The sequence below is a fragment of the Pimephales promelas genome, chromosome 1 (assembly GCF_988280905.1).
Source record: "Pimephales promelas chromosome 1, fPimPro1.hap1.1, whole genome shotgun sequence".
Lineage (NCBI taxonomy): Eukaryota > Metazoa > Chordata > Actinopteri > Cypriniformes > Leuciscidae > Pimephales > Pimephales promelas.
In genome coordinates this window covers 30950103-30977602 of record NC_142769.1, presented here as the reverse complement: position 1 = coordinate 30977602, position 27500 = coordinate 30950103, and the positions used below count along the sequence as shown (strand labels likewise).

Below are 27500 nucleotides of genomic sequence, written 5' to 3'. Positions count from 1 at the left end.
TAGCTGTGTTCGAGTGGGCATTTGACTTTAGAGAAAGGTTCGAGGGCTACCATCCTGCAGAGTTTAGCTCCAACCCTAATCAAACACGCCTGATCCAGCTAATCAAGGTGTCCATGGTATAAAAAGGAAAGTGTGTTGGAGCAGGGTTGGAAAGTCAGCAGTCTGCAGGAAGATAGTCCTCCAGGACCGGGGTTGGCAGAGTGGAAGAATGTATACCAGGGGTAGGCAAGTTCGGTCCTAGAGAGCCAATGTCCTTTAGCAATAGAGTTTAGCAATAACCCACCTGAACAAGTTAATCAGTGTCTTCAGGATTACTAAGGCCTTGTCCTGGATAAATTAGTGTGGACTGTCAAAACTGAGGTATTTAAAAACGATGACGTAAGTTTAGTCATGTGACGCATATTGTTACCATATGTTTATACCGGTATTGTGCTTGTTATGTGTTATTCACTTTCACACTGTTGCTAAAATATGTTAATTTGTACACTCTTCTCATCACAGTCCAGCAAGATGACCGAAAATTTACTCACATTTACTGTCCTGTGGAAATACATGAGAGAAGTTGCGTTTTAGACCAAACATATGGTGACTGATTGCAACCTGGACGCATCAGTGAATAGTGAGATATTTTGGTAAATATAACTATCCTGTTAGAAGAATTGTGTGTTAACTTTATTATTTATCTTTCTGTCTGTAGCATTGCAGTGAGCTTTTGTGAGGTTTTACGCATGCGCAGTAAGGTGAAGTGTTTTCAGGCATTTTTCTCATGCAAGTTTCTCATCCTCACTAGTGTGGGTGGAGTGTCTTTAAATGAAAATGCCACTTTCAAATGTATCCAGATCAATGTATACGTAGCCTCAGGCTATATAGGCAGGTGAGGTTTTTTCAGAGTTGGAGCCAAACTCTGCAGGTAATGGCTCTGTAAAACCCAAACTTGCCTACCCCTGGTGTATACTGTATGAGTGCATTTGCATTAATGTGGCATCTCACCAGTTGCAGGCTGAAGAAGAGCACTAGCAGTGAGACACAAGTGAGCATACTCAGTCCCAGCAACAGAACGAATGGCTGGTATTGGCTAATGCCAGAAAATTTCCTGTACAGTGCTTCCTGTTTCAACTTCTGCTCATTCAGCAAGTACTTCCCTTTTGCTGGCATACTGACCAACGGCAGTGCAGAGGCTGAAAAATACTGGCCAATCAGAGCAGAGCGATGAGATGCCACAGAAAAACACCTCCTCCCATCCAGCAGAGTGCGGCTATGCTGAAATTCCCATAGAAACCACGTGAGAGTATGTAGGAGGTCATTCCAGTGCAGAACACTTCAGCTCTACCCTCCACAGCACCATTCTGTGCATGTCCTTTATGATCCTTCTTTTTGTACTTTTCCCGTCACTCTGGTGCCTCCTGATCCTGTTGGAGATGGTTTCAGGGTCCCTCGGTGTGTTTAAGTTGGATGAAAGCCGATGCAATGCAATTACGGATTCTCCCAGAGTCCAAAAATTCCTGTCACACACAGAAGAAAATAGAGAGAGTAATTTGTTAGTTACGTATACTACAATGTTTACACAAATATAACATCTACTAGTCATTCTTACTAACTTGAAAGCAAATAAACATTGAAATTAAGGAGCTTTTCATTTGGAAAAGAACTTGAGTTTGTTTCAAAAGCTCAAGTTTAGAGAGCACACTTTCAGGTCAACTCTTTTGATCTCTGTAAACACTGCTGTGTTTAGTCATTCCCACACTAGCGGCTCTCTGTGCCTGTGAAAATGCTTTTGGGTAGAGTTCAACATTTGTGTGGATTCAGTTCTCTCTTCATTACTGAGCCTATAGCAGATGGCTGCTGTGCTTTCCATGGCATCCTCGGCCAAACCCCAGCTACACTTAGACTGAGACGAGCCGAGCTTTACAAAGAAAAACTCTGGACACAGATTAGGTGAACTCTATCCTCAGTCAGTGTAGGCAGTTGTTTAATGCTTTTACATGGTACACTATTTTATGCTGACAATAAAGAAATTATATCTTAACATTAAAATACACTTCATATTTCTGAAAGCGAAAAGCAACACAACTTTGTCAGCAAAGCAGCAATTAGGTAAAATACATACTACAAGCTACATTTGTTTTAAAAGTAATTAATACTTTTATTTAGCAAGATTAAATTAATTAAAAGTGACAGTAAAGAAATGTAATACATTATAATATTACAAAAGATTTCCATTTCAAATAATTGCTATTTTTTGTTAACTTCATATCAATAAAAGAATCCTAACAAAAAATCATTCCAGTTTCCATAAAAATATAGCAGCTGTTTTCAACAAAAAAACAAGAAATAATAGGAAATGAGCAGCAAATTAACACATTAGACTGATTTCTGAAGGATCATGAGACACTGAATACTGGAGTAATGATGCTGAAAATTCAGCTTTCATCACAGGAATATATTACATTTTAAAATATGTATAAATATAAAACAGTTATATTTAATTGTATTTATATTTCACAATATTACAGTTTATATTGCAATTATTATCAAATAAGCCTTGGTGAGCATAAGAGACTAGTGAAAAATAGATACAATATACAAATAGATAGTTGACCTCCTTTATCGACATATCAGTTTATCGTCGTCATCATCATGACCCATCCCTGATCTGAATGTGCCGGAAACAATCTGCATCACTACATCCTCATTCAGGTGGAGGAAACAGTCCGGAGAGGAAAAAAAAAAAATCAGGAGACTCTTTGTAAATAAGCTGCATCCAAAGGTCATGATTTCTCATTGCAGGTGATTATTGTTTGAGGAGGGCAACCAAACGATCATGGAAGCGTAAGCAACAGCTTCACATCTGAATGCACACACACCATGAAACACACTAAACCATCAAGAGAGTTTCAAATATTGCTAAACCTGCTGTGCTGACGTATTGCTGACAACATTGATCACCGATAATAGCCCTGAAAAATACATAAATTCTCATTTCCTGTAAACTCATTGAATTACCAAAGAAGCATTAGAAATATCCTCTAACACTATTAAAAAAGATGAAAGTCAAAGAACAGAAGCACAGAAAACAGCAGAGAGAGAGAGAGAGAGAGAGAGAGAGAGAGAGAGAGAGAGAGAGAGAGATTTGTTTACTGATTAATTTATTAATTATTTGTTCATTGCCTATGTAATGGCCAATGCTTTGGCAGTACTGTATAAGTCATGCCAATAAAGCTCATTTGAATTTGAGAGAGAGAGAGAGAGAGAGAGAGAGAGATGGAGAGCTGGGATGCTCTACGATTTTCTCTTTGTTGAGGGTCATTAAAGACCTGAATGACATGACCGTGTCACTCTCTCACTCTCCCAGACAAATGCACCCAAGCCAACAAGTGGCCTTTATATTCCCAAACTAAAGTTACCATGGCAAAGGAACAATCCAACTGGGCAATAACCGAAAGAAAGACAGAGAGAGGGTGGGAGAGACAGAAGGAATGAGAGTGAATAGTCTCTCCATGCAGAAAAAGGGAGGGTCAAATCCTCCTGGCTGCTGCTGAAGATCCTGCAGAGCACAGTGAAGAGTGGTGAAGCTCTGAACCTACACAATGATCTGATGCTTAACATGACGCAAGCACAGCACAGGGTTCCTACAGATGCTGTCAAATTCAATTCCAGGACTTTCAAGTACTTTTCAAGCACTAGGCTACTTGTTTGGTTCAAGGACTACAATCAGAGATCGCACTTATCAAACAATATCTTTATCTTACAAATTCAAATTAAAAAAAGGTAAATGGATGAATAAGGTTTTTGAACCATTGTGTTTTATTAGTATATCCTTATTCATCCATTTACATTTTTTAATTCAGCACATGCAAAATTTGCAACGACTGTGGGAAAATTAGCAAAGCCTTGAACTTTCATTGCATAGAAGAGCAAATAGAAATTTGGCATAAACTCAATGTATGTTTCTTATTAATGGATGAAATAACATAAGAAAATGAATTATTTCATTGTAAATAATTGCAAAGTAATTACATTACAATCTAATCTAACTGCAATCCAACCTTTTAAAGGGGTGGTTGATTATGATTTCACTTTTCTAACCTTAGTTAGTGTGTAATGTTGCTGTTTTGAGCATAAACAACATCTGCAAAGTTACAATGCTCAGCGTTTAAAGAAAAGGGAGACATCGTAGAAATCGTTTTTTAAGGATTACAAACGGCTGGTAGGGACTACACAAGCTTCCTCCCGGGTTAGTAACATCACTAACCCTAGCATTAACATAAACCCCACCTCCGCAAGCACACAGTCCATGTTGAGTTGTAGTCAAGCGCATTTGAGAGTCAGCTCAAACTAGCATCCGTCTTTTCACATGCAATACAAAGTCACTCTGTGTGCAACTCACAACAGTTCCTACACAAGCGATTTAGATTATCCTGACAGAATATGCAACTTTAAGATAGTTAACTCCACATCAGCAACATAAATTCATCAATTAACCATTCGGAGATGCATTCTACATGTTGTCACTTCTTATTAGTCTCTCCATCTTTGTCTGACTCTAGTTTAAACATAAAAGTCAGAACAGTTTCTGACATTTTAGCATGTGTCTGCGTGAGGTAATCAGAGCTGCTAACTCAAACACTCTTGAAGCTCCGCCCACTGTCCCTGGAGCTGCAGCTCATTTGCCTTTAAAGGGCCAGACACAAAACGGTGCTTTTTTGCTAACCCTCAAAAATTGTCAACTTTTTACATGCTATATAAAAATATCTGTGGGGCATTTTGAGCTAAACCTTCACATACACACTCCTGGGACATCAGCAATATATTTTACATCTTATGAAAAGGGCATTTTACCACCCCTTTAAAGGATAGTTTGTTGTTGTTCTACTCAAATTACAGATATAAAGTACAAAATACAACAACTTACAAACATTCTTGAAAAAAAACCTGATTAATTCTGGAACAAAGCAAAGTTGTAAAAAACGTTAATTATTTGAACACCTTATAAGGCGCAACTGACAAGCAAAGCAGCCCCTGGTTAACCATTGAAAGGATACTATGACAGATATTTCTTCACTCAAACTGAACCCTTATGAATTTATGATTGACCTGAAGAATAACAGCTGTATTATATACTTGGAAATATATGAGCAATATCACATGCATAGCCATGAGGCATTTACAAATGGTAATGGTAAAAAAAAAATAAAAATAAAAAATAAATAAACACTATTGTCTTTTCCATAAATATGACTGCTTTCAAGTGTTTTCCATGACTCAAATTCAAGTACTTCATATAAGTCAGTGATATAGTAAGATTTCACGACACTAATGCATGCTTCTCAACACTATTCAAATACAGGAATTCATTTCATCAAGGAAGCAATTACATTCATCTCACCTAAACATGACTGGTTGATATATATATATTTTTTTACATGTTCATTATGTCATACATAGATTACACGTGTAGAAAATATTTACAATCTCTTATATTGTTAATAGTCAGATGCATATTGCATTATTAAAGAATACTGAGATTTCAATCACTTCTCGTACAATCCGATCAAATATCATGCAATGCTGAATTCTCTCACCCATCACTCACTCCCATGTCTTTCCAAACCTATATGACAAAACATATTTTGAATAATGAACAGATACTGTTTTGCAGGTGGACTGGAGATTGTGACACTCTCACACTCATCTTTCATTTGTGCTTCTGTGGAAAAACATGTGATGGAGCAAAGAAAAGAAGGGCAGGGGGAAGTGCATGCGTGTCCAAATCTGAGCAATTTAAATGTGAATTTTCAAGAGCCCCATGTGATGTGAGAGATGTGTTGTCCATGGTCAAACTTAGGACAGTGGCCTTCCAACAAATAAAAGCCCTGTTCTCAGCCTTAATCCAGCAAACCAGTTAGAAAATGTACTATTTACACTCCTCATCCTATATTTTTCATTTCCTTTTTTGTTGTCCATTCCATCACCAACTGTAGGGCTGCATCATCCACTGATTGCACCAATGACACCATATGCAAAAGATGAGCAAAGCAAACAAGACGAGTTCCCAGTTAAGATTTCCATTAATTCTGGAAAATAGTTTTTAAACAATGTCACTTAACGTGTTCAGACAAACGAAGATCTGCTGCAAAGAGACAGCAATTCTGACGCCTGTACCAAACTGTAATGGGCAACGACGAGAAAAACAGATATAATTCAGCATTCCGATGACATCATGTCCTGTTTTTGGTTTGTTTAGATGTCTTTGGTCCATGTTGTGTTCATAATTCAAGCAGACTTGACTTAAAATTGAAATGCATAAATATTAGGTTTATCACATTGCATATTGTCATTATTATACTACAGGGGTTGGACAATGAAACTGAAACACTGGCCAATGTTGGAGGTTTCACATCTATATGCCTGGTGGCCAATCTTCAGAGTGAAGCACGACTGGATCAGTGATGGTTTGAGCTCCAATATCATGACAATCCTGATGCTGTATTTGGATGCAAAATGAGGCCCTCACCATACTAATAAATTATTGTGTTGTAAAACCATGTGTATTAGTTTCATTGTCCAACCCCTGTAATTGTTAACTGTTTTGTATTCTTCAAAAAAAAAATCAAATGTAATTTATTGCTGTACTGCCAAAGATACATTTTGTACATACATGTATATACAGTATATAAATGGAAGTGTAAGCATTGCGCTAGTAGATCACAGAACAAACCATCTGAAGAAGCTAGTTTTGTTGTGAGGAATCATACACTGTGGCTATTGCAATAGACTAATTAAATGTTTACTGCTTATTATTTAGACTTCAGATTATTATCTGCTTCTTCACACATGATAACTGATTTAGTAGCAAGGTGCCTCCATTTCATATGTTTACCTTTGCAATCTGTCATTTATTGTCATAGCTGTGCAACTATTGACTTTTATCTTTTACAACTTGCTTAAGTAATTATTTAATCAATTTGTAACATATCTGTCAAGAAAATATAAATGTAGGTCAGACTATGAGTTCATCACACTGAGTTACTAAAATTGAGGGCAACAATGTTTGTAATAGTAACAACAACAATATTAATAATAATGTGTTGTATTGAGAAAGCAAGTCCACTTAAACAACTGTGTCTTTGTGCCACAGGTACTACTTGCCTCAAAGTGAATATATCCCCACATATGCAGCATATTGAATTAGCCCTGATGAGGAAGACTTAGATGACATTGGGTTGGGGGGTGATTTGATTAGTCAGATGCTATCCGAGACTGGTTTGGTTAATCACTGCTGCTGTTTGTAGTGTACACAGGAAGTGGAGACTGTCAAAGGCACATCCTCAACTTGGGCACTGTAAATGAATTCTGTCTCACGCTGAAATTCCTCTCTCTGTTCTTCTCTCATCATTAGACCCATCTTAACAGTATGACAACCCTGTGTTCCGCTTCAAAGTGGAGCTGGGCAGGATATTGAGACATGAGACATGCTGTATATTAAGAGCTTCAACTAACACACAAGCATGCAGTTTAAAGTGGCTTGCCTTCCTATCAGATGTGTGTGGTTTAATGCATTTGAGACCTGTTTTTTCTCAGCACATGGCTTACATCACAGCAGTATGCTTATATGTAAATGTTAGAAATTCACACATTTCCATTTTGCATAAAGGCTTGTCTTGCCAACAAGCGAATGTCCATTATAGTAATAATACAATATTTGTCTTAAATTAGAAAAGTATCTAAAAATACTGAGGTGTGATTTTTGTTGATGTCATGAGGGCACTATGGTCAACAGAGCAGAAACTATATTAAACAACATCTATCCGACATCAGTCTTAACTCGTGTTCCTGAGGCCACCCTTAAAAATATTCTTGTTTGCCGTAACCCGACCGACCCTGTCAATTTAGGGCCGACCCAATTTTTTATTTTTTTTTCCTTTTAGTCCGGCCGACTTGCCGGTTGTAACCTGCGTTCAGACCGACCGATTTTTTTTTTAACTCTTCAAACTACTAATTCAAATTCAATAAAATAATATTAATTATATTTTAGTTAGTATTGTGAAAGTTGCTTGTGTCTACATAGCCTACAAACGTAGGCTACGTTCTTTCTTTTAAATAAAAACCCGTGGCGTCATAGTCATCCGATTATGTTTACACCATTGGTTTAACGTTACGCGTGTCAAACTATGGCTTGTACGTTTGCTCGTTTCATTCAGTGTTCCCGCTTGGTACCCGGTATTAAAAGGGCAACGGGGCTGAATATATATATATATAATAATAATAATATTAAACAATTTGTCTGTGATGCATTTTGCTATTCGCAGTCCAGAAGAGAGAGCGATCTCTCACTCGGAGCCACAGCGCGCGCAGCACGACAGCCCTGCTTAATGAGTGACAATGAGGACAGAACGTGGTTACCTACAGTACACTTTAGATCTGGGATATTATTCTAATTGTATTTTAGATTTCCGCTTTCAAAGATTATAAAAAGATGATATTTGAGATGAAACCATTAGCCTACATACGCATTCTGTCTAGCGCAACTTCCTTCCCTTCACAGCGTTGCGCTGTCATTTCTTCCTAAAACCCAAACGTACCGTCAGAATCAGCACGATCGGTGCACTCTGTACTGTTGCTAAACTGCGGACGCGTTCAATCATTAAAAGAGCTATTAAAAGCACAAAAGTCTGCGCAAGAGACGCTGTTCACGACGCGCGACGCGCGCTCCGAAATGCACTAAAACGAGACAAGAAAAGTAGGCTATAGCCTCATTTTGGGCTTCATGTGCACATCTAAACTATCAAATATGCATAAAATATAAAATGACCTGCTCTGAGATTCATTTAAACACAGTTTATGTCTTAATTGGACGTAAATAGTTGGGAGAAAATGATGGTGCATCTATTACAGTGGAGTTCTTCATTCGGTCTTAAAGGGGCAGTAGTCTAATAAACGTGACGATTGAGCCAGTAATGCGAATCAAACTACAAAAGGCTGATAAAAATCACTCACAGCTCTTGAATGAATATCTTAAACTTTAATAAGCATTAATCTAACTATGATAAACTATGCAGTGTCATTTTACATTTGATTAATAAATTAAATTTCTTTTCAGACAGAGCAACAGACTTAACTGAAAAGTAGCTAATTTTAGACCTTCCTGAAATTAAAGCACTGTGTATATAGGTTAATTTGTATCTTTGTTTAATTGTATTCTTTGTTTGACCATGTGTTTGTACTTGTTTTTGCCTATCTCATGTATATACTGTATGCACAACAAATAGATATTTTATACATTTTGTGACTGGCCTAAAATTAACACCTAGCGGTGGATGCACAGTTTGAAGACCCAGTCAGTGACGTCACAATATGCATTTTTTTTTTTAAATTCACGATCACCATGACCAAAATTGTACTTTTTTTTTACACTGAACCTTGAAAAAAAAAAATATAGACCTACCTACCGACCCTTTTTTTAAAAAAAATTGCTGTTACTGCAAACCAAAATATTTTTAAGGATGGCCTGACTCATAGTGAAAGGTCAACAAATCTGCGGTGCACCTGACAGTAAATACACAAGCATAATAAAAGTTCATTTTCAGTAGAAAGCAATAATTTGACTCATGAAATCTCATGAAAACACTGATCTGACTGAAATCGTAAATCTTATGCTTGGATATCGTGCAATATAAATACAAAAACATCAAACAGTAGAGATTTTGAGACTTTTAGAGATTTGTTTACCCACCTTATTTTCAGCCTACTGTAACAGCAGGCACAGCCATATAGAGGTCTTGAATGTGCAAAACTTCCAGTGTCATCTGCTTCCAGCTACTTTAGCTGTGCAAAGACAGTCTGTTATGCTGCCTGATATCACATATTATTTTAATTCAATCATTAACACATTGGTTTGTAACACAAATAGTTTTAACATTTACAGCAGTTTGTTATTCTTAGTTACTTGTCTATAGTGGCTTTTGAATCGGAAGTCTCGCACAGTCACAGAAAATAGCTTACTTCCACGTTGCTAAATAAGGTGGATAGAGACTGTGACTTGCAAAACTACAAGCAAAGTTCTTCCGGATCTGCATTTAAAGTGAACGTCTGGTGTGGGTTTTATAACTGGACTGCAGGGTCAGCTAGTTAATAAATCTAAGGATTCACACACTTTTTCCACCCTGCACTGTGAATGTTTACACAGTGTGTTCAATAAAAACATGAAAATGTATCATTGTTTATGACGTGCTATTTGTTTCAGCAGACTGTGTCTATAACATCTCAAATGCCAAGCAATATTCAGCTTAATCAGAACTTACATAAATGCACTGTCCTGACAAAACTGACTGAACTCTACTGAGTTTGTAGAGTGTGTTCTGGAAAGTAACAATATACTGCAGTTCCTTTTTATTACTGTTTACACAACAGAGTGTGTCACACGAACCACACGAGGGGCATAGGGTCTACGTCATTTTATGGTGACTTTACAGAATTGTACGGTATACTAATTTCAATCAAGAGATCAACTCTGCCTCATCTCTCTTTGTGTTCTCTCTCTCTCTGGACTCACAGATGAGGTGTGGTGAAATGGCTCCCTGCAGAGTGAAAGGGTCTTTTTGAATAAAAGATATTCCATCATCACTCTCATAAAGAGACATCACTGTTATCTTTCGGAAACTCAGACAATAGGAACCCTGCCGTGAAACGACAAGGTCAAGCTACAAAGGAATCCTGGTAGTGTTGCTGTGGGTGGAAACGTAGTGTGAGTGTGAGTTTGAGAACGACCACAATTTTGCATTCACGTATAGCAGTGGCTCCCAATTGGGCACGTAAGTTGACAAAAACAAAATGTTTTGCCACTCATTTAATTCCACCCTACCTTAAAATAACATTAAAATCGAGCATGTATTTCTGACTGCATCCAGAAGCATCATGATAGGTTGCGTACAGACTATGCTGCCTTGGCTTTCTTCTGTGCATAAATAGGTTCACCTATGTGCCGTGGCCTGTGATATATTACTTTATCTCATTAATATTAATTTACTTCACATTTTCACACACAACTACCCCTAGCATATATATTTGGAACACTGTCTGTTTTATTTAACTAACCAACAGTTTGTCTGATGTGTGGCAATGCTGAGTGATGCACTACAAATATTAAACATGATTTTAATACAAATAAAATATAGTTAAACCATGGTAAGCACAAATTGGCCATGGTTTTTGCTAAATACAGTTTAACCATGCCTTCTTCGATTTTAAAATGACCTGATGATAAATAAAATGCAGCTCATATATCTGTTGCTTTAGCTGCCGTGAACTGACGTTAAATTTGCATATAGTGTGGAAACTGAAGATCGCAATTATATTCCTTTTACGTAGACACATTTTTGTGGGCAAGTGTAAATGGAACCGTTTTAACAAATCAGATAACTATCCAATCAGTAAAAACGCATGAAATGACCAGGCGTAAATGAGAGGCGTCTCACACACCCAAAAAGCACGCGAGTGCCGAATTGTGTTCTCTTTCAACTCTTCTTGCAATTAATTGGGATACACTTTTGATTCCCAGCCCTACATTCAATGCATATTTTTCAAAGATCAATGTCCCATAAATAGAAGCTGTCTTATAGAAAAGCAAATTAGCCTCAGCTTGCTATTAGACTTGAATTTGTACTTAAATCCATTTCCTGTGGATCAGTCTACAAAACAGACCTAGGCTCAATGAAACTATTATATTCAATGACTACGCCTGATGTCACAGAAAGATAAGACTGTATTTCCTGGGAGCACACAAGGATCATATAAATGTTTGATGTTGCAGTAGGTGGCAAAATAGTCGATTTCAGCATATTGCCTTATCAGGATGGAGTGTTATAACTCTCACATTAAGTGTTGCCAATCTTTTCACAGCATCACATTTCATCCCACGAGTTAAATTAGCTTAGGAATAAAGACACAGTAGAGCAGCCACAAATGCAATAAACAAGAAACATATGATGCTAACATAAATGGGAAACAACTGACTATAACGTTTAAAATGACTTCATGTGGCTTCACCTCAAGCAAATCTGCTCTCAGCAGAATACAATGATAGCTTATATATAAACATATAAATCACAAACATTTGTTACATAGACCATATTTATTTGGTCTATGTAACAAATAGACCGTAATAAAGTTTATTTTATTTTACATGTTCATTTCCCTTATTTTCGACATTTAGATTACCATAGCAATCATCTAATGCTCACTTAAATTTAATCTTTACAAACACTAACAATTTAATAACACTGTTAAACGTAATACTTAGCATACCAAAAAATCTATTTATTTATTTAATTATTTATTTTACAATTTATTTACCAAAAATAAAAGTTTCATAGTTGGAAATTGGACATGTATCCAAAACCGCCTCTCAAGTCATTTTTACGAGTGAAAAACTCAAACTCACACTATCGAGTTGTGACATTGGATTGGGTGTGTCGATGCAAAGCATAGTGGAAACACTGACCTATATTATATAATCTATAAATATAAATCAGTGAGAAAAAAAATAAAAAGTCTGTAGCTACTGGTGTTAATCACTCAACTTTCCCGATTTGTTTCACATTTAGTTGTGTGGTACCATTTATAGGTTGTAGAAATAATAAATAGTTTTTTTTTTCTTTTTAATTCAGCTATCTGGGTTTATTGTTCAGATTCAGAAAATAATTATTTTGTTTTGTGAAGACTACCTCCCTGACATGTTATCTTTCCGATGACTTGAATGCGTGATGACAGAGACTGCTGAAAGTATCTGCACACCCAACCATGCAGGTCAGACTAGTGAATTACAAATAAACATTCACTCTCTGCAGAATATCATTAGCTGGGGCGATGTGATGTTTAGTTCAGGTAAATGTTGCACAGGAAGGCATTATTATCCTCCATCTGAGGTTAGAGTCAGTGCACCCAACCATTCCACACCTCCAATATCTGATTACTGCGCATGTAATTACATGTGATGTAACTACCGGCGATCTGGTCTTTCTCTTTCATTAGGAGCCGCCATCAGGACTAAATGGCTGACTCATCTCACTGTCTGTCTTTCTACATGTTGATTTTCATTTCTGCTTCCTAAATATCCTCAGATAGATTCTCAAGGTCTGAGCTTAATGTTCTCTTATGAGAGCTTCTCTCGTATTGCCTAAGTTTAGCTTACGCTACGGGTAAAGTTATCTTTTCTCAAGATATTGAAGCCAAAAATTATCCTTAATTTTGCATTCTTTGTTAACGCAGTGCAGCAGCTAGCAGACCTAGAGCAGGCTCATTGGCTGCTCTGCGGCAACTGCAGCAGCCTACCACTGAGCCTGCGTGACGTCACCTCCAATGGTCACTACGCGTCACAGCCTGCCAAGGGTGCTTACACTTACTACTGAAAACTTTGGCTCCGGCGCCACTCACTCGCTACAAACCTCTCAGAAAATGTCCCCCATTCAAGGTAACCGGGGCGTCACATATAAAACAGTGTGTCATTGCTGTCAGCCGCCGTATTTGAGCACTCATTACGGTCAGGCTGCGAATGTATGTCACGAGCTCGCTCACGAGCACTCGTGCTTCCTGTCAATCACTCTGCCTAAAATGCCACCCGCGCTTCAAAAAGCTATCAAAAAAACGCTCCCCATTCAGTTTAATCGGGCCATTACATATGAAACAGCCGAAAGCGGCTGGCAGCGAGCCGATTTGTTCAAGCACCGAGGGCGCGTGCGCCACGCCCACATCTCCAGTTCAGTTCCCTAAGCCCACATTGTGAGGCGATCGGGACCCGAAGAACATTCTCCACTTGGCACATGCAAAAGCATGGGAAGCAATTCCAGGGGTTTCAGAGTGGGTGCTGAGCACAATAAGACAGGGCTATGCACTACAATTCGCTCGCCGTCCCCCGCGTTTCTTAGCACGGACTGAGTCGACAGTGAAAGCGGAAGTAGCACATCTACTCCGCACAGAAATAGCCAAACTGCTGTGCAAAGGGGCCATAGAACCGGTACCGTCTTCTCTGAGCAAGTCTGGCTTTTACAGCCGTTTTTTTCTCGTACCCAAGAGGGACAGAGGTCTGAGACCTATCTTAGATCTGAGACTTTTGAACAAAGCTCTCATGAGAAGACCGTTCAAAATGATTACCAGCAGACAAATTCTCATGCAAATTCGCCCGAGGGACTGGTTTATCTCTCGATCTGAAAGACACTTATTTTCAGATTCAGATTATACCTCGTCACAGGGCATTCTTGAGATTCGCCTTCGACGGCCAGGTATATCAGTTCACTGTCCTCCCGTTCGGCCTGTACCTAGCTGTTCACAAAGTGCATGGAGGTGGCTCTCGCCCCCTTGAGAAATCAGGGCGTGCAAATTCTGAAGTATTTGGACAATTGGCTGATTTTAGTACAGTCAGAGAAAGAACTTGTATATGCTCCTCAGACATTTGGAAAGCTTGGGTCTCACGGTCAACTGGACCGAGAGGTCATTACTGCCCAGCCAGTCAATTTCCTTTAGAATTGGACTCTGTGACTACGAAGGCTTTTTCTAGAAGGTCACAAGCGATTTTTGCTTCAGATGATGAAACCAGGGAAGCAGCCTCCGAACCATGCTTTTAAATGCTAAGCCACACCCACTTGGCCGGCTGTGATGTATAGTGGGTGCGATGCGCCCCTACTGGGCATGACGTCACACCAGGCTCAGTGGTAGGCTGCTGCAGTAGCCAATGGGCGCACTAGACAGCCTGCGCTAGGTCTGCTAGCTGCTGCACTGTGTTGACAAAGAATGCAAAATTAAGGATAATTTATGGCTCTAGAAAGAACCGAGATTACGCTAGAAAACCAAGTATGTTGTTCTATGTCCGTTTAACAGGGCTCCTGATTCTAGGGATAAGCAAAACGAATATTTTTTTTATTTTTTTTTTAAATAGACTAATCTGTGGGTTGCCTGAATACTTGTCAACTAATATGACATGGATACATGGAAACACTTTATTTGAAGGTGAACAACTATTTCACCTTCAAATAAAGTGTTTCCATGTATCCATGTTATTCACATGTATCCACTCATTACTTCATGTTTTTACTATATTAATAACACAGTAAATTATGCATAGTTAACTTAAAGTAACTGACCCTAAATCTAGCCTAAACTGTAACCTAACTATCGTAAGTACATGTAGTTAAATGATATTACTTTGTATTTATTTGAGTACGTACAATGTCACTACGTCACCTAAAAATGTATCATTATCAATGCTGAAAACAGTTGTCCTACTCAATATTTTTTTGGAAACTGTACTACATTTTTTTTTAGGATTCTTTAACCCTTGTGCTGCATTAGATTTTTAACACCGTTGAGTGCATTAAGGACCAAAAATGGCCACATATTAAACATTGCCTAAAATATTATATATTATTATTATTTTCCACTTTTACCAAGTTAAATCTTTTAACCAGCATCAGTCCTCATCATAACTACCAAAAATGTATTCAATTTCAGGATTTTAACCCTTTAATTACCAGTTTTGTTTGCGAAACCATCGATTTGTATAAGAGGAAAAAACACAAAAATTAAATTATTTTCAATAAACTAAATGCAAAGAGAAAACTTTAGATTTGGATTATCACAGTCCCACTTTGCAAAAAATCCCACTTAGAGACCAAAAATGGCCACCTATTAAACATTGCCTATTGCCTAAAATAAGGTGCATTTCCACCCATAGGGAATAAATATGTAGTGACGTCATCTGGTGGAATACACTATATAATGCAAATATAATGCTTTTGCTTCAAAATGAAAGGATGTTTGTGCAAAAATCATGTTTCATGTATTACTGACAGCCTCAGATTTAAACAACGTTTTAATGGGTTTCAATGGGCCATTTTTGGTCTTTATGGTGCTGAGTGTTACTATTTGATCTACACAGTGTGTGTTATACATATTTTGCAAAATGGGATCACATTTTGTATCCAAAAAGTCACAATTTTGCCAAATTTCATACCATTTGCATTAAAACAGCCAAAATGGTCAAAGAAATTTAACTGCAAAAGACCAAAAATGTCCCTAATGCAGCATAAGGGTTAATGAATAGTATAGCATTTATTTTAAAATATAAAATTGAATGTATCCTTGCTGAATAAAAGTATACATTTATAAAAAAATAAAAAAAAATCATAAACATCGCTAATCAAATAGTTGGCTAGTTGTTTTCCATCTAGACATATCCATACTGACTGTTTGGTAGGGAAAAAAAACGACAGGATATTCTGTTTCAGCATGAACTCGGTGCTGTTCAGAATAAAGCTCATTCTCTGTCTCACTACATGCATCATTCGTTTTCATTCTTTCCTTTTTCTCTTTCATGACAATGAAAGCCGTTGTATCAGAAACTGGTGCCCCGGTGTTTTATTACACTGTTTCAAACAAACGTGTGTGTGTTTTTTTAGGTGTGTATATCTGTACGGAGCCAGAGTGTGTACTGTATGTCTGTATAGCTCCCTGCATGATATTGTGATTCACTCCCTTTTTCCATGGTGGAAGGACACTGGAACACACACAAAAATCAGATTGTAACCAGGAATACGCTACTCAACAATTCATATAGCCACGTCACACACAGACATTCTGCACTTCTCAAGTAATTCATTCACAAACATACTATATCAGCTCAGCCTTTAAATGATTAGTTCACTCCAAAATGAAAATTCAGTTTGTTATTACTCATCCTCATGTTGTTCCAACCCCGTAAGACTTTCGTTCATCTTTGGAACACAAATTAAGATCTCTTTGATTAAATCTGAGAGCTGGATCACTCCTCCATGGGCTTCTAAGGAAGGACGTACAACCAAGAAGCTTTGCATGAAATTTCACGGCCCACGGAGAAGGAAATGAACAGTTGAATAAAGTCGTTATTTTTGTTTGTTTTTTCTGCACACAAAAAGTATTCCCGTCACTTGATAAACTTAAGATTGAGCCACTGTAGTCACTCGGACTATTTTAACAATGTCTTTCGTAACTTCTGAGCCGGCCAGTTTCGATCCCTTAATAAGCCTATGGAGGAGTGATCCAGCTCTCAGATTTAATCAAAACTATCTCAATTTGTGTTCTAGTCTTACGGGGTGGGAACAACATGAGGGTGAGTAATTACTGACAGAATTTTCATTTTGGGGTGAACTAACCCTTTAAGTAAGAAATCTGTGACTGTTATGAATGTATGACTGAGAGGGAAGTTGAAAGGTTGAATATTAGCTAAGTGAAAGTAGATATCTTGTACATTAATCACCTCCCTTTAACACCCCTTTTCTGGTCACTCTCTCTCATTCCCACACACATACATGACCCCTACCAGTGAGATCTCAATTTAAAATGTCAATTAAAACGTAAATTCCCATTAAGAGCAACGGGTCTTTAACGACAGCTGTTGTAAAACACCTGCACCATGACAAAATCTCTAGAGTCACATTATGAAAAACACGTTCAGACCATACTCTTTTCCAAAGAAAACACACCTCAACATTTTAAGTTACACACCTGCATGTTTAGTCATAATGATGATGACGTGAAATATGCTGCATAAAGACAGAGCTGATTTTGTGCTGAAAAAGGCAGTCAGAGTGAGTGGGCAGTAAATTTATAAGTCAAAGAAACACACAGCACACACAAAAGCAGAAGACAGAATCCACCATTTTCTGAGCAGAGAAACTCTCATCAAAGACAACCTTAGATGTCTACTCAATCTAACCACACACCAACCCATTTCCTTAGCAACCGTGACTCATTTCCCTAACTACAGGGCTGAAGGCAGTGCAGTATAGGCGGCAGAGCAGTGCCGTACATCGCTTCAAACTACAATTAACCTTTTCTGAGAGATTTCAATGAAGAAGGACGGTCGTTTTCTCGAGCTCGGCGAATTCACTTGTCACTAAGATAAGTGTGTCTCAGACGTGTCATGTGACAATAAACCTGAACACCTGGACTCTTACAGAGCACAAACACACAGACTCTATCACTCTTTCTGGCCTTCATGTGCTTTCAAACCTACATAGGCTCCCCATCATTCAAGTGTAATTCTTTGTTTCTGCAGCCTCCAGTCGCCTATAACGGTGGAAAACCATCAACACACCAAAAAAAAGGTGATTTAAAGGGATAGTTCACTCAACATTTTAATTATGTCATCATTTAATCAACACGAGAAAAAAATCTAAATGTTTCAACCGCTTTTGTCCATATTATGGAAGTCAATGGGGTCCAAAACAAATTAGTAAATGATGATGACTGAATTTTCATTTTGGGTGAACTATCCCTTTCACAAAGACAGGATAAGTTTAGCCCCAAAAAGGATGATTTAAAGGGATGATTCACCCAACAACAGACATTAGTCAGGGCAGACACCATATTGAATTTTATGCAGATGAAAACAAGTCTCTGAGGGATAGATAATAGTCTTTACTATATTAAGGTGTAAAGTTTTCAACATTTTGTCATCTTAACTGAAATGCTATACAACTAGAGAACGATCTATTGAATGAACATACTTCTACCCATCTCAGCCTCGATTTCATACCTGTCAAACATTAAATATGGCGCTACCCTGACTAAGGACTATTATTATCATTTACTGACTCACATGTCGTTCACAAATGTATGTTTTTTCTTTCTTCTGTAGAGCACAAGAGAAGATGTTTGAAGACTGTTTCGACCGTTTTTGTCCTTACAATTGGAAGTCAATGGGCGTGCAAAACAAAGAATAAAAAAAATGGCAGGTTTATTTTTTTTATTTTTAGAGTTAACCATCCCTTTAACAAAAAGAAAAGAAAAATATCCATTGTGGACAACAGGTTTAGTTTGTCTTTTTTCATACCACACCATTTAGGAAATCCCATGTCAAAACCCATTCACAAACACTGTTACAAACACACCCAAATCTGGCATGCTCGATCCCACATACATAATAACAAATGCAAAATATCGCAAAAGCATGCAATAATCTGTGTTTAATAAGGGATTAAGATGAACGGAATCCATACAAAAAACACAGCGGCGACACACACTATACAATGCTTCACATAAGCACCTGAAATACCTTTCAACGGCAAATGATCTTCGGAAAGAGCTTCAAGGGTCAAATCTTTTAGGACAAAGACACAAGAGTGCCAAAAGGGTCAAGAGCAGGACAACTTCCACACAGTCCACACTGCGCAGGGATAAGGTCCACACCTCTGCATCTCAGGATGAGAGCGCGTGTGAAGGAGAGACGGTGGAAAAAACGAGAAGACAAGGCTAGACAAAACATTACATCAGTGCAACGAGCAATCACACACTGCGAAAGAATGTTCAGAATGCATGTGACACACGGATGCCGCTCCTCCGCTTTATATTATAATCATAATATTTTTGCTGTTATCAACCACTGTTTGCTTAAATGCTAGCTTTTGTGCCTGTGGGAGAAAAGGTTTTTTGAGGGGTTAGGCAGAGGATATATGGAACAATTAATCAGACTGGTGCACTACAGCAGATGATGAGGGTAAAGGGGGAGGGAGGAAAAACAAAATGAGAGAATAAGAAAGGGATTACAGGAAAGACACCATAACAAAGACAACAGAAATACTTTTTTTTATCAGCTCAAGTGTGCTTTATATGAGAGGCTCAGACGGTAAGACATGGCAAATGAAATAACCTCTTCATCTCTCATAGGCCAAAGAAGATTTGCCATGACCTTGTGTAATCTCAAAACCTGATGAACTCATTGAAGTATTCGGCTTCATATTAAAGTCTCTTACATAGTGTATTTTTAAAAGGATAGCCTTACATAAACACCATAGACCTTTTACATAGTAAACCATTACTGAGAATTTCAGGCATCTAAAATGAAACCGCAGTAGCATGTGTTCATCACATCAGAGGAAATACAGTAGAATCAGAAGATTTACCAAAACATGGATTCCACAATAAAACTACTATGTTTTGCTAAATCTAGTACAGCACTTGTAGTACAGCTGAACAAATGGGTGATCAGTACATGATCTAACCCTTGGTGCTGAACTCCTATCCAATCTCACCGAAACACAGTTCTCTTTCTTTGTCAGACATTACAACGCTATCTTACGTTTACATTAAATTTAATTCATACGACCTCACTCTAAACCCACGTGATGGGTAGGTTTAGGGGCGGGGTCAGGGGTAGGTCATTCGTACGAATTCATACGAATTGGTTAACTCGTAAAATATGTACGATTTAGCAAAAATCTTACAATTTGTACGAGTGAGGTCGTACGAATTAGCCACCTCGAATTGTTACGTATTAGCCGAAGTAGCCACCTCGTAAGATTCGCACAAATTGCCGTGAGATCGGGTTGGACATTACTGCAGAAGGATATCCCAAAAGAGGCACAGAAGACTTCAAAGCAACACACACACACACGTGTGCTTGCTTCACTATGTTAGTGAGGACATTAAATAGACTCCTTTGATTTTATATCAGGTTAATATTTTCTATGGCCTCAACTGAACCCCTACCCCTTAACCTAGACTTTTGGTATCAGGTTGTGAATTTTTTTTTTTCTAAAGTGTGGGAAACTCAGAAGCGAAAACCAGGGGACTTGGTGGTATCACGAGCTGTTGCAGTCATTCATCAAGTCTTACTAAGGGAACATTCCCTTGCAATCTATTTAGGGGCGGGGATTTATATTGTGATGAGACACTATTGAACAAAGGATGTAAATGATGTATACAGGTTTAGAAATCTGCCCTAGACTAAGAGTGATACAAATCATAATCCAATCATCATAACTTTTCAAACTGAGCCAGGGGCTCCCAAAGCCATAAAAGACAAAGTGTCTCAGTAATCTGATTCACTGAACTTATAATACAGAATCCAGGACTGGCAGAATCTCTTGCTGGAAACTCTGATATAATCATCATTTATACCTCAAATTATAAAATTCAGTCTAATAAACTTTTCAGTTTGTATAATTGTATTGGAACCTACATTAAACATTCAATACATTTGTAACACACCATCACAAAAAAATGTGCAAAGCACAAGATACATAAAAAAATGTCAATTTATAAGCCTTTTAAACTAGTGATGACTAAATGTCCTCACTAGTCAGTTGTCATATTTCACTAAATGAGAAAATTTGGCCTTCACAAGTATAACCAAGCCTGTAGTGTTTAGAATTAGTCTCAAGCTTAGCTAGACCGCCTTTACAAGAGATGGCTGCTAACTCTACAACTCCTCCACACAGCTTGAACACAGAAGTGTGAGATCTTGTTTTTACACAGAGCTGTTAAGCAACTCAAATAGACAAAATCTAAAATAGATCAAACAGCACATGCTTCACTGCCCACAAAGCCAGAACAGCAACAGACTGCACTGAGGGGAAGCAGTTTTGACCTTCCGAATGACAGTCAGTAACCTTTTGTGATAGCTGTGATCACACTACATGGACTGTTTGCTTAACATTTAATACAACAGATGTCTGTGATGCTGTCACTCTGTACTATAATCACCAGATCTCTCTCTCTCTCTCTCTCTAAAGAGTGTGTGTTTGTCATATATGCAGATGGACCCAGCCTATCTGTCAAGATCACATCATCACCAAAACACGAAACACAATAATAATCTACCATACCATATTAAATATCCCACTAAGGCCTTTAAAGAGCAGTGTGGCACCACTTTGTCTGTTATTGGTTTGGTGATTACATTACTGGGCAGATTGATTTTGTGTAATTGCCTATAAAAACATGAATGAGATGAAGGGATTCAGTGGTCATCAATCCTTAAAAGGAAGGGTAGGCAATAATAATAATAATAATAAACCTTTTTGTTATACTGGTTGAAACTCTCTTCACATCCTGATAGCAATCTATAATAGAAGTGGTCTAAATATTAAAACATGTACATCTATCTTCTGTCCCAGGACCAAAAAATGTTCGTCGTTCTACCTCCTTGTCAACATATGTATTTCCATGTCTCCACGCACCCAGTTCGCACAGATGGGTCAAGTCATCAGCTTGGACTAGGACTTATGTGTTTCTGCACTCACCTAAAGGATTATTAGGAACACCATACCAATACTGTGTTCAACCCTCTTTCACCTTCAGCACTGCCATAATTCTACATGGTATTGAAGGTGCTGAAAGCATTCTTTAGAAATGTTGGCCAATATTGATAGGATAGCATCTTGCAGTTGATGGAGATTTGTGGGATGCACATCCAGGACACAAAGCTCCTGTTCCACCACATCCCAAAGATGCTCTATTGGGTTGAGATCTGGTGACTGTGGGGGCCATTTTAGTACAGTGAACTCATTGTCATGTTCAAGAAACCAATTTGAAATGATTCGAGCTTTGTGACATGGTGCATTATCCTGCTGGAAGTAGCCATCAGAGGATGGGGACATGGTGGCCATAAAGGGATGGACATGGTCAGAAACAATGCTCAGGTAGGCTGTGGCATTTAAACGATTTTCCAGTCTTCAACTGTCCAATTTTGGTGAGCTTTAGCAAATTGTAGCCTCTTTTTCCTATTTGTAGTGGAGATGAGTGGTACCCGGTGGGGTCTTCTGCTGTTGTAGCCCATCCACTTGTGCACGTTGTGGCTTCATAAAAGCTTTGCTGCATACCTCGGTTGTAACGAGTGGTTATTTCAGTCAAAGTTGCTCTTCTATCAGCTTGAATCAGTCGGTCCATTCTCCTCTGACCTCTAGCATCAACAAGGCATTTTCGCACACAGGACTGCCGCATACTGGATGTTTCCCTTTTCACATAATTTTTTGTAAACCCTAGAAATTGTGTGTGAAAATCCCAGTAACTGACCTTTCTTTCCCATTCTGACATTCAGTTTGGAGTTCAGGAGATTGTCTTGACCAGGACCACACCCCTAAATGCATTGATAATTGGATTAATGAGAAATTGAACAGGTGTTCTTAATAATCCATTAGCAGGGCTCTACAGTGCGACCATTTTGCTTGCATATGCCCCTAAAGATCGATATGTGCGAATGGGAAAAAAATATTTACACAACCTCCCATAATTGAAAACGAGACAATAACTAAATAAAACTAGTTTTGAATGACAAAAATCTATTGACATTTTCGTCAACGAATAAAAACTAGACAAAAATGTTAGATACTGACGATTTCGGAAGAGATCCAGTAAGAACTTGTTTCCTACCTTTGTGGTAGATGCGCACATTTGTACTGTAACGTGCTGATCTACCCAGCGGCACACGGGTTGACATGTGCAGCATCTCATAAAACTTTGACAGGGCTATTATTATGTGATATTTTTACAGTAATAATTAATTTCACAAATAATTCTGAAGTTAGGACACCAGTGGTTTTGTCCTAAGTTAAGAGAGTTTTTAGGATTTTTTTGTGGAGTTAGGGTGCTTCTGTAATACCTTTTTCCTATCCGTAGAACTTTAAGATAAGATTATTTACTTAACCCTTAATCGCTGTTAAAAAAGGACAACACTTAAGCTGTTCTTCAGATTGACCCCAGACTTTTAAAGAGTGATTGCATAAGGAAATATTTTTTTTTTTATGGGAAACTATATATAATTTTTCAATTTACTTCTCAACTAATCAGCTCTGTTTTTTGGATTTTTTAAAGTTGTCTACCTATTTACTGCACAATTACATAACTAGGCCATAAATTGGCACATGAAAAATTATTTTTTAAAGAAAAAAAAACACTAAAATGATGATCATAATTCCATCTAAATAGTTTTTGGACATTGCTCTATGTGTTAGGGATAGAATACTACCATCTGGTGATTAGTCGAAAAACAGTTTTTCTTATAGTTAAGGAATTAAAGTGCAATGACCACATCTCATTCATTTTCAATTCATTTTTCTTGATGCTTCAAATTCTCCTCACAACTTGATATATATGATATATATATATATATATATATATATATATATATATATACACACACACACCTTTAGAACAACCGAATCGAACCCAGTTTTTTTATGCATGTTTAGATAGATTATGTAGGAAAAGTCACTGAGTTTCATGGCCCTGAGATGAAGGGAACATTTTTAAAAAATCAAGGAAAAGTCCAGTGGGCCCCAAACAGCGATTAAGGGTTAAAAAATGTCATTTTGTAATAGCATTTGTCCTAAATAAGGTCCTAACTAGTATTCTAAAGTTATGATCTTTCTGTAATGCGCCCCCAGAGGATCTTTATAGTAGAGGTCGGTCTGACCAGCACTAAAAGTCACAGAACACGCTATGAAAGGAAAACAGTGAAATGCCCTTGTTATGATAGTGGAACTTCAATTGAAATAAAGTATTTTTTTATTCTTTTTAGCAATAAAGTAACTTCAAAATTTGCAGCAGCCTACTTTGCAGCAGCCTACAACTGTGCGTAAGTGTAAGACGAAAAACAAAAGTAAGCTCAGGAAGTCACTCCCTGAAAGTGCACCAAATTCCATTCAGTGGAAAAGACATCGCCTGTGTGGATATTAGGATGGTACACTCCAGACAATCTCCACAGGAGGAAGGGAGTGTGCAACACATGAGACAGGGGTGGGAAAAACTCAGGGAATATCAGAGAAGAACACAAACACACAGAAGTTGAACGTTTAACCGCTCTTGCCTCTACCATATATAAATATCCAGCATTAGTGAGAGAGTGAAGGGTGGAGAACAAGTCAAGGGTCAAAGAGGGTCCATGTGCTTCTTAAATTAAGCATAAGTGATCTAGCAGTTCTCCATTGTCTTATGGAGCGATTGTGCTATTCTTTTAAAGTAGGAGAGGAGAAAATATTGGCTGTCACAATAATAGGAACATTGATGATGCCATTATTACTACACAGACACATACAGTCACATCCATGTTCATTGTTCAGTAAAACTAACTTTTTGCACAATCGGATTTACATTTAGCCTCAGTCAGTGGCCACTGCAACTTTCAAAATAATATTGAATCTAATATTGAGATTTTAAAATAATAATAATATTTCATAATATTAAAACAATCAAAGATCAAAGAGACAAACTACAAAAAATGATCTTGACAGGACAAATAAAGTTATATTTGATCAACTTTCAATAATCATTGAAATTGAATGGCCTTCTCAGGAATCAACAAGCAGAGCTTTAGATTTAAAAAAAATAATAATAAATTAGACATGTCCAATATGGAAATACACACTAACGCTTAGACATATGCTTTAACTCATGCATGTACACATTACCAGTAGTCTGACCACAATGCTTAAGCACATTTGGTGTGAGGTTAAAATTAACCTTATGCCTGTACGGCTGTTGGCTTGTCACTCACATTCAGGCACGGTCAGGCTCTCAGAGAACTCAATCCACTCTCTGTTCAACAGATGCCCTACACAAAGTCTCACAACAGAGACATTTCTCAACTAGAAAGAAAGACTAGACTAGCTTGACTAGCTTGGAAACGTGTCCTGCATCAGGCATCTTATGTCATACTGAAACCCATCTTACTGAGATTGTTCCCTCTCAACATGAAACCCCAATCCAGTCTGCCATCGAGTAAGAATGAATGTCCCATTAGCCCATATTAGTGGCTAATTTATTACTTCCTTGCATATTAAATCAGTCGGCTGTCAAGAAGTCTAAAACTCCATTCAATAGACATTTGAAGTGGTGACAGAACTTTTACTCAAATTTACCCAAAAGAATCCCATTTCATTTTTTATACGGGAAAAGGTTAATAACTTAAAGTTATGTTTAGTGGCCGACTGTTAATAACACCAAAAAGCAAAGATTTTTCTTTCAGTAAACTTCAGAATCACTTCCTGTCTCCTAAATTCTTTCATCACTCGTGAACTTTTATGAGTGGGAGAGTTTATCTGTACACTACAGTGCTGAATGCGGCTGGCGTGCCAGATTCAGTACCACAATGACTTTGCTGTGGTAAGCCGTGTGATCCATCAAACGTCAGTCATCATTATTCTTGACATTTTGTCATAAATACTCAAAATGTTTAGTTTACATGACCTGTTTCTGAATGAATCAAGCAGTGATTGATAATGTTAATGTTATTTAGTCTCTACTTGTAATAATGTAGACAGCTAAACAGCAGCTCAGACACAAAACCCTTTTTAACAATATAGCAATTGCACCAATGACAAATTAGAAACTGTGCGTATTTGAAAACAATTATACTTTGATATTCTTAAAACCATAAAATTCTGTCACACACTTGCAGCAGTTTACAGAAGATTAGAGTGGACGCTTCCTCAGTGAGGTTTCATCGTCAGTCATGGCTTTTTAAGGGTTTCCAACCTTTATGACCAGTGACTTTCCATTACTTTTCCAGTCGTGCATGATTAGATATATATATAACATAGAAACTTTGAATTCTATGTCTAAGTGCAAAGCAATTTATTCAAGACAGAAATGCCTATGTTTCCAGGACTAGAGGATTCAGTGCTGAACTTTTAAAAATCAATATATATATATATATATATATATATATATATATGTTTTTGTTGTTGAAATGAACAAATGGGATGAAATGTTGTTGAAATGAAATTTCCTTTTGTTTTATCTTATTCACTTTCAGATGGTCCAATTGCTTTGTTTGCTCAGAATACACTGCACACGATAAGCCTCCAATGCACTTGGATTCATGCACACTAACATATTCATTTCCTGTATAGAGACCATTTATGTCAAAAGAAAACAAGTTACTTCCACTATCTAGCAGACATTGCCTGAGGATTGCAGCTTCAGCTGTGTTGACTCTATTTGAAAATGTACTTTTTATAAGGAACGGCATATTTGTATTCAGAAAGATTTGGGACATCAACACCAGTCCCAATAGACACTCACTAATGCTACCATACACATGTCCCCTGTTTCACGGGACAAGAAGATGTGTTTGCGCTCTACATACTTCAAACAAAGGAGACAGACATTGGTCCCAACTATTTCAGGGCATTTTAACTCTTTCTGTAAAGCTGTAGCAGCTACAACATTCCTTCCACGTGTATCAATACTAAGGGAATAATAGATTTTCAGTCAGACGATGCCCCGCAGACACGAAAAGAGACCTGTGATGATAATCTCTGGCAGAAGGGCTCGTTTAACCGAAAACGTAAATTAACCACCAAATATTACATTTTTAAAACGAAAAACAAAACAAAGAACATCTTTGTTCGCTTATTTCCGTTCTGGAGTCCATGGGTAACTGTCCTCAGGTAACGTTATCTAACTTAATTCGCTAAAGCGAGAAACTTCACTCACCTGGCCGCTACTGTCGAGTGCTAAACTCAGTTTTTCTGCTACCAAATCCCACAGCGATTAGATAAATTAGATTTTGTCCTTCGGTTCCGTGTTTGACAGTGTAAAATCTTGCCTGTCTCTCTCTCGCAGATGCTCGAGCTCCAGAAGCTCGATCACAAACTGTGCACGCGCTAAGTTACCGAAACTACCTTGTATCATGTCTGCAATGCACGCGCCTCCCCGCGCGTAGCAAAAACACGAATGTTTCTGTGGTG

At 37.8% G+C, this 27500-nt stretch overlaps 1 protein-coding gene across 4 annotated transcripts in view; it reads right to left on the bottom strand.

Annotated features, from left to right (window-relative positions):
- The window catches only part of adcy7 (adenylate cyclase 7), a 50742-nt gene extending 23292 nt beyond the window's left edge, over positions 1–27450 (bottom strand). The window contains exons 1-2 of one of the 4 annotated variants that reach the window (XM_039657315.2): positions 27247–27450; positions 991–1502 (exon numbers count right to left, since the gene is read on the bottom strand). In XM_039657315.2, coding sequence (XP_039513249.2) covers positions 991–1155 — 165 coding nt within the window. In that variant the 5' untranslated portion in view covers positions 1156–1502; positions 27247–27450. Of the gene's footprint in view, positions 1–990; positions 1503–9733; positions 9757–19084; positions 19237–27246 lie in introns of those variants that run through there. The other 3 variants (XM_039657338.2, XM_039657322.2, XM_039657330.2) reach the window with 3 other exon arrangements.
- Positions 27451–27500: the final 50 nt, after the last annotated feature.